The sequence below is a fragment of the Polyodon spathula genome, chromosome 23 (assembly GCF_017654505.1).
Source record: "Polyodon spathula isolate WHYD16114869_AA chromosome 23, ASM1765450v1, whole genome shotgun sequence".
NCBI classification, from domain to species: domain Eukaryota; kingdom Metazoa; phylum Chordata; class Actinopteri; order Acipenseriformes; family Polyodontidae; genus Polyodon; species Polyodon spathula.
In genome coordinates, this window is record NC_054556.1 from 13985325 (window position 1) to 13997965 (window position 12641).

General features: G+C 42.1%; 2 protein-coding genes across 2 annotated transcripts in view; both read left to right on the top strand.

Moving 5' to 3' along the window:
- il17rd (interleukin 17 receptor D) overlaps positions 1 to 4721 on the top strand; it is a 41090-nt gene extending 36369 nt beyond the window's left edge. The window contains exon 13 of the mRNA XM_041225120.1: positions 12 to 4721. Coding sequence (XP_041081054.1) covers positions 12 to 121 — 110 coding nt within the window. The 3' untranslated portion in view covers positions 122 to 4721. The remainder of the gene's footprint in view (positions 1 to 11) is intronic.
- A 2422-nt stretch (positions 4722 to 7143) lies between these two features.
- The window catches only part of LOC121297954 (rho guanine nucleotide exchange factor 3-like), a 106555-nt gene continuing 101057 nt past the window's right edge, over positions 7144 to 12641 (top strand). The window contains exon 1 of the mRNA XM_041224586.1: positions 7144 to 7529. Within this exon, the coding sequence (XP_041080520.1) occupies positions 7453 to 7529 (77 nt within the window). The 5' untranslated portion in view covers positions 7144 to 7452. The remainder of the gene's footprint in view (positions 7530 to 12641) is intronic.

The following is a 12641-nucleotide window of genomic DNA, read 5'->3' on the forward strand; positions in this document are numbered from 1 at the left end:
TTGTGTTTCAGGTGATGAGGAGCCCCCTGTTCTGAGCTCCACAGTCCCCAGTGTGTGTAAAGCCGAGCTCCACCACAGCCACTTACAAAGTGAAGGACTGCAGTCCGTCGCACCTCTGTAGTGCCGCACCACCCTGGACTTGCATTGCCACTTTACTGCCTGACCCGCCACCCTCTCAGAGCAGAGAGAAGACAGCCGTCCTGCTTCACACCCCCTACCAGAAGAGGCACTCCAGAAGCTGTGAATCCAACAGCCACTCATTCACTTCACTAATGGAGCTTCACAAGCAGCTTGGAGATACGGGATAGCTCTCCTACAGGCTAGTCTAAGGTTTCAGGGGGTCTAGACTGCGTTGCTGGAGAAAAGGTGTTGATCACAGACAGACAGGTCCTAGCTAATACAACTTCTTGAAAACAATGAATGCACAGCGCCCCCTGTTTTAACAATGTGCGTCACGTCCTATGGCAGCTGCACGTACCGAATTCAAGAGCTCTCCCTTTCTCTCTGTGACTCGTTCCTTTGCTCCCTCATTGCTTGTCTCTAGTCCCCTTGTCACTGCTTAACCACCTTGTATCAAAAGCCTATGTCGTTGAAACTGAAATGGATCATCTTAAACTTCACCATTTTATACTGATCAAGGATTGGAAGTGTGGTGTATTACTATATACTTTAATGCTATTCATTTCATTTTCATATAAGTGGGTTCATATAGTAAACTGATGCATCCTTTATTGCCACATGTTGCTTTCAAGCACTATACTGTTTGTTTTGCTGATAGACAGTTTCTATTTCATTTAATTTTTTTCTGTGACATGCCCCGAGAGTTTGCTTACTGACTACTATGAGAAGATGCAGCTGTAGGGGGAGCCAGAAACAAACACTTTGGGTTAGATTACGGAAAATTTAAATGTTTAAAGAAAAACAGTTTGTTGCCAGAGAAGTGCGAATTTTTGAATAGCGAGTAAACCCTTTGTCTCCTGGCCCCCCCACTTGCTGCAGTTAAGCAGCTGTTTTGGATCCAGGTACAGTGTGAATCTGTGTTGTGACTGCTGCATCACAGATAGGGAGTCTACAGCACAGTCACACCAGGGCTCAGAAGTACTCTGTATACCGGCAGGGGCTCCACAATGAAAAGGGTTCAACGCTTTGCTTAACGTGGTCTGGTGTTAATGGCAAGTTTACTCCCTAAACAAATGCATCAATACATTATACCCTCTTGATTTACATAATATATCATGTATTATCTGTATTAGCCAGTGATACACATTCTTAATCATTAATGATTAGTGTTTCTGCACCTGTGGATATTGGTTATGTTTAATGAAGTCATATCACAATGTTTTACCTGTGTGGTACAGCGCTGAATTATTTTGATACAGAAATGTCCATATTTGTCCCAGCTCAACTAATTATTGACAGTATGAATCAAGATTCTGAAATGATGCTTCTTGCCTTATTAGCTCCAAGCAACATTAATAATAATAATAATAATAATAATAATAATAATAATAATAATAATTACAGAATTTAATTCAGGATATGAATTTGTTTCAAATACAAGATCTAGAATGAACAGTTGCCCTTTCCTGGTACCTTCCCACGTCCTGTGCTGTAGGTCAGTTTTACTCCAGTGGTGTCTGCATACCTGGAAGCAGGCTTTTTTTTTTGTTTGTTTATTATATCTCAAATTTAAGTAAAATAAAAGCTATCCCATTAAAAGATCAAGTTATAAGGTAGTGCTAACAGGCAGGAGGAAAACCGATTTGAAACCCTTGGGAAGCGAACAGTAAAGCAGGATGTTCAGTGACAATGCAGCGTTGGTGCAGGATCGTGAATCTCAGACACTGGCAAGCCAACTTTCTGATCATCACAGTATAAGTATTAGAACAGAGCCAACATCACCACAAAACATCTTACTATTATTTTGGCTCGTCGATGTAGCGATTTTGATGGAGAGGGGTGAAATTGCATCTGCTGTAGATGTGACCCCAGTGTGAAATGAAGGATCTAGACCCTGTTCCAAGGGGAATGGCTGGGCGCTAAGAGTCCAAAGCGAGTGTATGTTCGTACAGCCTAGTTTAAACATTGCTGTTAACAGAATGGGTTCTTTCAGATCGGCACAATCTAATTGTGCGCTATCGGGATCACAGCCTGTGTTTCTGCGTGAAGTCGTCTTTTTTTGTTTTGGCTTTTATTTTTAACCATTTTTATTAGTTTGACTGATTTTATAAAGTGTCAATCTTTTTAAAGAGCTGTATGCTGTATCTATCCTGGGCCAGGGCTAGGGCTGTATGCTGTATCTATCCTGGACCAGGGCTAGGGCTCTATGTTGTATATGTCCTGGGCCAGGGCTAGGGCTCTGTGCTGTATCTATCCTGGGCCAGGGCTAGGGATGTATGCTGTATCTGTCCTGGGCCAGGGCTAGGGCTGTATGCTGTATCTATCCTGGGCCAGGGCTAGGGCTGTATGCTGTATCTATCCTGGGCCAGGGCTAGGGCTGTATGCTGTATCTATCCTGGACCAGGACTAGGGCTGTATGCTGTATCTATCCTGGGCCAGGGCTAGGGCTGTATGTTGTATCTGTCCTGGACCAGAGTTAGTTGAAATGTGCTGAATAGTTGTTGCAGATTTTTTTTTTAAGTGCTTATTTTATTACAATTTTTTTTGTCTGATTTTATTATTTTATTTATTCTTTTTAGTACAACTCTTTCTTATAGTAGATGCGTATTTATAATGTAATTCCTACTGCAAAATTAACACTGGGGGTGGAGTTGGGGGCATGGTGAATTAATCAGATTGCTTTTAATGAGATCAATTAGAAAAATCTTACCCATTGCATATTGTTTAGAAAACTAAAGATTTTAAACTTAAATCAAGAATACAGTCATTCCTGAACACAAACCTTTAACTCCTGATTTATACAGCTATCATAGAGGTAAAGAAGGCAGAATCACTCAAGAGCATGTTTTTATTAACTTCAGACTCTGTTTACTTCTGATTTTAAAAATGATTTCAGTAACTGAGCTAAAGTTTAGTCAACTGGACCCAATTCATGGCAGTGCGACAAGATCCTTCTATATCCTTGTAAGATTGCACTGCAGTGAGGTGGAGGTTTACAGTGAGGGTAGAGGGCAGTGGAGAGCAACTCTCATTGATCCATGAAAATGTGCTGAATTAATCCAAGGCTTCACTTCTCCATAACTCCCATTAACATACAGCGGCAGCACCATGGGGTCTGTTCAGTAGCAGACATGGGGTCTAGAAACACCATGGGGTCGAGACAGTAGCAGGTCTAAATATCGCCACGAACATAATTGAAACGTGAGAGCCAAGGTTCTGATAACCGACCCTCTGATAGGGAGGGGGTTGCATTTCTGTCTGTATGGAAACAACCCTCTGATAGGGTGGGAGTGCATTTCTGTCTGTATGGATCTCAATACTTTGTCGATTCCTTTGCTTTCCTCTTCTGTGACACATATAATAAACACCACCAGACACCTTGGAGATATGTGTGGGCACCCTTCTACCTTTACACAGGAAGTGAACGTGGAGAGGAACACTACATTAAACTCATAATGTTGTGGCTGGACAAACAGGCTTCCTAACAAACAGCTTGTGAGCAGCGTGTTCTGCTACAGAGTGGTGACATTGTTATTCAAGCCTTGGTTATAACACCTTGCAGTTGATTAATAGTGTTCTGTCACAGTTACAGGACAGTCTCCTCTTCCTGTTTCCTGCTCTTTGATTAAGTGTCCTGTTACAGGACAGTCTCTGCTTCCCCTTTCTTGCTGTTTGATTAATAGTGTCCTGTCACAGTTACAGGACAGTCTCTGCTTCCCCTTTCCTGCTGTTTGATTAATAGTGTCCTGTTACAGGACAGTCTCTGCTTCCCCTTTCTTGCTGTTTGATTAATAGTGTCCTGTCACAGTTACAGGACAGTCTCTGCTTCCCCTTTCCTGCTGTTTGATTAATAGTGTCCTGTTACAGGACAGTCTCTGCTTCCCCTTTCCTGCTGTTTGATTAATAGTGTCCTGTCACAGTTACAGGACAGTCTCTGCTTCCCCTTTCTTGCTGTTTGATTAATAGTGTCCTGTCACAGGACAGTCTCTGCTTCCCCTTTCCTGCTGTTTGATTAATAGTGTCCTGTTACAGGACAGTCTCTGCTTCCCCTTTCCTGCTGTTTGATTAATAGTGTCCTGTTACAGGACAGTCTCTGCTTCCCCTTTCCTGCTGTTTGATTAATAGTGTCCTGTTACAGGACAGTCTCTGCTTCCCCTTTCTTGCTGTTTGATTAATAGTGTCCTGTTACAGGACAGTCTGTGCTTCCCTTTCCTGCTCTTTGATTAATAGTGTCCTGTTACAGTTATAGGACAGTCTCTGCTTCCCCTTTCCTGCAATTGATTAATAGTGTCCTGTCACAGTTACAGACAGTCTCCGCTTCCCCTTTTCTGTTCTTTGATCTGGCCGCACACTGCATTATGTGAAATCTGTATCTCGCATGACCTTGTTTGATGTTTTATAATTGAATTGCTAGCAAGAAAAGAAGCACCCTTTGTATTTTTTCTTCCATCATCGGTACTTTTTGGTACTTTGCAAACCCTTTTTGGATGTTATTATTCTTATAGTTTAAATAACTAGAGATGACATTTCTACATTATATAAACACGTTGTACTGTTTTATAGTACCTGATGCAATGAATAAATCCAGCTGTTAAAATCGAGGTACATTTGTCTCGCTGCTTTATTTCATTTAGTATTAGTATTGGGGTTCTGATTCTGTTTTATTTTCTCTCAAAAGGGGTAACGGTTTAAAATCTCACTGCACAGACATGTAATTGTAAAGCAATGCAAAGTTTCAGAAGAGCATTATATGACAAACACACCAATAAGAATATCAAGCAGAGATTGGCTTGAGGGCGCTTCCCATGACCAGCTGGACGAGGCTGCAGATCCCATAAGAGATCGTAGCTGCTCCGTGCTCTATATGAGGCAGGAGATGGGGAGATTGAGCGTGACGGTGGAGATGGGGAGATGGAGCACGGAGCAGCTATGAGGCTGGATGTGGGGAGATAGAGCATGGGGCAGCTTTGAGAATGGAGATGGAGCAAGGGAAGGATTTGAGGCTGGAGATGGGGGAGATAAAGCACAGGGCAGCCATGAAGCTGGAGATGGGAAGATGGAGCATGGCTCAGCAATGAGACTGGAGATGGGAAGATGCAGTATGGCTCAGCAATGAGACTGGAGATGGGAAGATGGAGCATGTGGCAGCTATTAGGCTAGAGATGGAGCATGGGGAGGATTTGAGACTGGAGATGGAGCATGGGGCAACTATGAGGCTAGAGACGGAGCAAGGGGAGGATTTGAGGCTGGAGTTGGAGCATGGGGCAGCTATGAGGCTGGAGATGGAGCAAGGGGAGGATTTGAGGCTGGAGTTAGCTGCCCCATGCTCTATGAGACTGAAGATGGAGCATGGAGCAGCTATGAGGCTGGAGATAAAGCAGTGGGAGGATTTGGGGCCGGAGATGGAGCACGAGGAGGATTTGAGGCTGAAGGTAAGGCATGGGGCAGCTTTGAGGATGTAGCAAGGGGAAGATTTAAGGATGGAGATGGAGCACGGGGCAGCTATGAGGCTGGAGATGGGAAGATGGAGCTTGGGCAGCTATGAGGCTGGAAATGGAACATGGGGCAGCTATGAGGCTGGAAATGGAGCAAGAGGAGGATTTGAGGCTGGAGATAGAACACAGGGCAGGTATGAGGCTGGAAATGGGGGAGATAGAGCACGGGGCAGCAATAAGGCTGGAGATAGAGTACAGGGCAGGTATAAAGGTGAAAAAGAGGGAGACGGAAGGCACAGGGATATGAATGAACAAATGCAAATAAGGGGTGCTTTAATTGTTTCTGTTTGACTGGTCCAATGTGTGAAGGGGGCAGTCCCCCCTCCTGAAGCGAAGTTACAAATCATTTAATAAAAACTTGCCTAACCAGGCATCAGTTTATCACCATATACATACCCCCACCATAGCTGTAAATTCAACAATAGGACTATCAGTATGATGTACAAGTTGAGGATGTCCAGAATGTGGGTACCAGAGTTTCATCCCAATTTAATAAGCAGGCTGGCAGGGATTTCTTGTTCTTGTCGTCCTGTGTTTTTTTTTTTTTTTTTTTAAAGCTACAGTTCTCCCATCTATTCAATATTTTATATATGCCATCTGCTATGAGGCATTGTGAGACCTTGTGAAGGACCCACACTGTCTCTAATGGGATGTTGATGATGGTATTAACAGAAACCACACTGGAATGTTCAAACAGAGTGGGAGGAGCCTGGACTTGTATAAGGGGGGTGCATTGCATTGCATCATCAGGGTAAGTGAGGCATTCTTACTGTAGTTTGGGCCAGAACACAGGGAGAAGCGGGATGTTATCACAGACAACGTCAGGGAACTGAAGCTTATCCAAGCACCCGCTGGAATGACCAAATGGGAAGTTACACAACCTATCTGGAAAGTCAGAGGCTTTTAAAATAGGGAATTTCCTGAGTGGAGGGAGAATAAGGTGATGAATCTGACTGCACAGCATCACTGCTCACTTCTCACAGAGAGCTGGGTTTAGCCTACTGTTCAGTACATTCATTTTAATTTTGTTATTTGTTTGCAGTGGTGAATAAACTATGATACGAATTCAATTTTAAATAATATAAATTAATTTTAAAATATTAAATTATAATATATATAATTAATCTTCAAATAAATCATGTATTTATTCATGTTTATAAATTAGATGTGCCAATAGGGAATATATCTTCTCTTGAAACGTTTTCAAATATTTGCAAAAATGTTTTATTGATATTTATAATTTGATGCTATTTTCAAATATTTGAAAAATGAATTAAATATCTGAAAACTATTAATAATTGAATTATTCATATTTAAAAAAATGTTGAACAAATTCCCTTTTTTGCACTTCTACACACATTCCGGTTCTGTCTTCCTTACTTAATATGTATGATCCTGCTAACTGGCCTTCAGTGTTGATCTCGACTGTACTTCCTGCATAAACACACACTGTAATATGAGCTCACCATTATGAATCGAGAGCATGCGATGTTAGCAACGTTTTGCACAGGCTGATTTAGGGAGGGCGCTAGACTTGCATGGTAGGGACAGTGTGTGGGAGAAGTGAAGCAAAGCGTGAAAATTAAAAAAAGAAAAAAAAAGTTCAAGATCAACACGGAATAGACAACTGGAGTTCGTTTTGTTTTAATAAATAATAAATAAAAAGTTGTTTTGCTCCGATCGCGTCTATACACAGCACGTTCTGGACCTAAACAACATTCTGGGCTGGTCAGTACAGTGATTTACACAGCGAGACAGGAGAGACCAGCCCCGCACAGAACAGTGTAAAACTGACGCATGACAGACGTTATTAATTTGTTTTGGATCAGAAACCTGCATGTTCACGTTTTTGGTTGAAGATACAAGTGGGTCCACTCACATGCAAGCAGGACATGAAAACACAGCGGTTTCAAGGTAAGGAATGCGACTGTATTGTTTAGTGTTTGAACCTTTCAGACTGCAGCAGAGTGCCTGCTTACTATTCCGTGGAGTTTAAGTTGTGGTGAATCAGAGAACTGCCAACAACAAATATGTGTTAGAAAGACAGGTACACCATTAAACAAGTGCGGTGTGACATTGCGATACAGCTCTAAACCGCGGTCATTAAAAATGCTTTTGCTCAGAAAATGATATTTGATCCCACTATCAATGTATCCTCTGACTAGTGCTCGAGTCTTACTACGCATGCACGTGTTTGAGTTCACTGGGAGCAGCTCAGCTGCTTTTCTCTAATGTTAGCAAGTGTCAGCTTCCCATGCTGCTGAATGAGGAGATGATGGGAGCTGTGCCATACCCTTAAACACCTACTGTAACTAACTGCAGGGATGGGAACAATACATCTATTGCACATCAGTGTCGCCCATTCCAGGTTTTACTACAAGCTTGATTAGTTACAGTATGTATACTATAGGTAACAAGCTCAAGTGCATCTTATTAAACTCATAGCAAAACCAGGATTGGATCAAACTGCTGAGCAATGAGAGTCTTATTGCCATCGGTGAACTGCAGTCTACCCTTATAAAATACTACTGCCGTATGTAAAGTGCCATTTTACTGCACTTTTACTGCAGGTGTACTGTATGTAAATATCCTATTCTGTAGTATATGCTGCGGTTTATACTTCATTATAACCAATACTATTGCAGGCCTATAAAATAACACATACTGGAGTTATAATGAATTGGAACTGATACATGTATATACATTAATACAACAGACTGTGCATTCTTTGTTAGATGTTTGATTTTTTGGGATAAATGTAATTAATTGTATAACCAAAAAAAAAGCAAACCGTGAGAGTGTTCGAGCAATTGAAAGACATGTGATAGTGTGCCGGTTTGACTGAGGTGATTTTGCAGTGCAGTGAGCAATGACCAACACTGGATTACACGGGTCAGAGAAGATGCTGGTTTTAATTACGCTGGTTTCCAGCAGCTTATACTGGTTCTAGGGACTGCAGTGCTGGTTGAAGAGCTGCTCATACTGGTTCTAGAGACTGCAGTGCTGGTTGAAGAGCTGCTCATACTGGTTCTAGAGACTGCAGTGCTGGTTGAAGAGCTGCTCAGACTGGTTCTAGAGACTGCAGTGCTGGTTGAAGAGCTGCTCAGACTGGTTCTAGAGACTGCAGTGCTGGTTGAAGAGCTGCTCATACTGGTTCTACTGGTTCTAGAGACTGCAGTGCTGGTTGAAGAGCTGCTCAGACTGGTTCTAGAGACTGCAGTGCTGGTTGAAGAGCTGCTCAGACTGGTTCTAGAGACTGCAGTGCTGGTTGAAGAGCTGCTCATACTGGTTCTAGAGACTGCAGTGCTGGTTGAAGAGCTGCGCACGCTAGGGTTTATATACCTGCTGGATGTCCAGTGAGAAAGCAGCAGGTGTGTGATCCAGGAACCTCCAGCTCACCCCCAGCTGCTGGCTGTTTAGCAGAGAGGTTCTGTGTCACACCAGTGCTTCTCAAGCTGGGACCTGCAGGGGGTTCCCAAAAAACCCTGGAAACTTCAGAAAAGTGCCCCTTGGTATTCAGTTGGGAGTTCCCCTGGTCAAGACTGTGTTGGAGCACTGGAATCTGCTTTTAAAACAATATGACTTGAGAAGCTCTGTGTTAAAACACTGGAATCTGCTTTTAAAACAATATGATTTGAGAAGCTCTGTGTTAAAACACTGGAATCTGCTTTTAAAACAAGTTCATTTGAGAAGCTCTGAGCTGTGAAGTATGCTTTACCTCTCTGTGCTTTACCACTCTCTGCTTCCCCTCTGGTATGAGGAAGTAAACATGGATGAAGAATACCACACTGTCAGACACCCTGCCCTGTTACACATCTTGCATCGTGATTATTGGGTTTCTGTTAGTCTTTGTAAATTCAGCACGGTTGAGTGTTTTAAGGAGTTTTGGATATAGTTCCGTCAGGGTTCAATAGTGTGGAACACCATGTGTATGCTCCAGTATAGCTTTAGAACCACACATTGATATCTGGATCTGCATTTGCTGGCAGGAGTTATTTGTGTTTTGTTGTTCAGTGTTAATTGTTTATGTTATATAATCAGGTTACATTTTGAATCGACAAGGAAACATCCGGAGAATGGGATGGAGTCAGGTTGCATTGCTAGCAGGCTCTTCACAAGTAAAACACCCATGCTTCCACTGCAGTGTTCTTCCATTAACGCAGGCATCCTACCTACTGTATGCACGGCACACTGTGCTGAAACTTTGCAGCATTCCGCATACTGGATCACACTGTGGTGATATAAGAAGGTGTCTGTCTGCCGTATGTTACACTGTTCTATACGCGATGGCCATGGGGTTTCTATTAACACTGATAGCTCTGACTCTGAATTCATAGCTGTGAATACCCTGGATACCTTTTTTTGTTTTTGCAGTTTGTCAGGGTTTTCATTCAAATCTTTATTGGGCTGCTGTTTCCCACTGTAAATATTATGGAAGGAGGCGGTGTTTGCTGAGTTACAGCAAGAAGTACAATCGCTCAGTGCAGCGCTGGGTCTCTCTCTGCACATGCGTTGAAACTCCTTGTGCCACTAGTCCTGCCGCATTCCACAGACACACAGACAGGCTCTGCTTGTTCAGTCACCTGTTTGTCTTCACTCCTCACTTCAGTGTCAAAGCAAACTTGACGAGGAAATGTGGAATGAGATTGTCAAACAGAGGGGGATTCTCAGTCTGCAGCAAGTGTATGACCTCCCTCCCCCCTTCACATCCCTGGGTGCTGAGTCACTTACTTCTGCCAAAGCAAAGTTCAAGGACCCTTGAATAAAGTGCAAAGGAAAAGGAGAACCAGTTTTAATCAGGTGTAAAAGTATCAAGGAACAGTCGAGATGCAGGAAGGAGCATGAAAGTATTAGTCTGAAGGGGAGGCCATCGACGATATGAAAATTATCGATATCAATAATATCAGTCTTTCAAACCAGAGAAAAATATAATAACACTGGTGCAATAACAAACATATACATATACAGACATTAACAGATATTTCCATATGAAAGCAATAACTTACTTTAACTTAGCGGTGCTTTGCTTCACAATATCCATGCAGAAAAACAAGGTCTTGTTATATTGTTTTACCACCTCAAAACTAAAATATTTAATTCTGTACTTCATGTATTTCTAGCAGTCTTAGAAATAAAGTATTATGCCTATATTAGTATGTCTCTGCGCGCGTATGTAAATTATTTTTTAATCCCACGATATCGCGATATAGAAACTATTATTGATATCAAACGATATGATATCAAAATATCGATCTTGGTGCCCACCCATAGTCTGAAAAGTGTTTGACTAGTTTTATACTCTTCAAATGATTTGTTTTCTTTCTGAAATTTTCAGAAAGTGTCAACAACTCTTATGTATGACAAAAGTATTTCATAAGACTCAGAATCTTGGGATCTGTATGCAAAACCCTTTACAGTTAGGTCAGGGTAGAATAAACAGCAGAGTTGTTCCTCTGGAGCACCGCCCCTGTCAGCCATTCAGTCTTGTCCCAGAGCCTTTTGTGTTGTGTTTTGTGATTTGGATTACAATGTCCACTGAGTTGCTACTGTAAATCCAAACTAATTAAGCCTCACTATAAAGGAAAGCTTGTAAGATTACTAATTCTGCCAACACTATTGCAGCTGCTGATATCTTATCAAATGTTTGAGATGCCCACTTCATATTTTCAGTATAAAGGAGAATCTGATGACACCCTTCACTTTGACTTGTGACCTACGATGGCAGTTTACTGAGATCATATGACTTTTAAGTTTCTGATGGAGGTGGTCAGAGAAGCCTTTGTAACATGTACCCTGACATCATGCCTTCGGGGAGTCTTTTTATCTGTCCACTAAAAAGACCATCTCTAGTTTCACTTGTGACCGGAGTATCATGGGTCACATGAGAAACAAAGGAATCCCGAAAGGAGGTGCAAGAGAGTGATTAAAGAATCAAACACTCAGAGTAAATCAGTGCAGCAGAATTGAAGTTCAAGGCTCAAACTATAACACAGTGCCCTGACTCGTACTATAGTTACTGCTGTACTACTAGAAGTCCTGTGGGTGAACGTATGACGTTGTGTGATGAAACATTCGTTAGCACTGTGCGTTGATAGTATCACACTGATAGGCACATTGATAGTATCACACTGATGGCACATTAATAGCAAGTATCACACTGATAGGCACATTGATAGTATCACACTGATAACACATTAATAGTAAATATATGTATAGTTTCATAGGATTGATCGAAGCTGATCTGGTGTGTTAGCTGTGTGCCGTGCGGTCTGTATAGACTCATAGGATTGATCACAGCTGATCTGGTGTGTTAGCTGTGTGCCGTGTGGTCTGTATAGACTCATAGGATTGATCACAGCTGATCTGGTGTGTTAGCTGTGTGCCGTGCGGTCTGTATAGACTCATAGGATTGATCACAGCTGATCTGGTGTGTTAGCTGTTTGCCGTGCGGTCTGTATAGACTCATAGGATTGATCACAGCTGATCTGGTGTGTTAGCTGTGTGCCGTGTGGTCTGTATAGACTCATAGGATTGATCACAGCTGATCTGGTGTGTTAGCTGTTTGCCGTGCGGTCTGTATAGACTCATAGGATTGATCACAGCTGATCTGGTGTGTTAGCTGTGTGCCGTGCGGTCTGTATCGTTTCATAGCATTGTCTTATTCCACACTGATCAAAGGCAGAGTCTCACATTAGAACAGAACTCACTTCTTTACCAGACTTTCAGCTAGCCTCCTGTAGAAGTTCCATATCACATTTTGTTATGAAACGATAAACTGTAATTTTTATACAAATGTGCACAATCTTTTTTTTGTAGCGCTTCATATGATTGATTGTTTTAGGTTATGGGTGTAGAGACAGAGTAAGCTGGTTCATTTATTAAAGCTCATTTTGAGCTAAAGATATTGATATTAATTGAGCTGTGCTCATACCAACAGACTGGGTATCGACTCGGCAGATAACCTAAAACCTCTAGTTACTGTGTGTCTCTATTGCTGCTGAGAACAGAAACACTCTCAGTGATTCA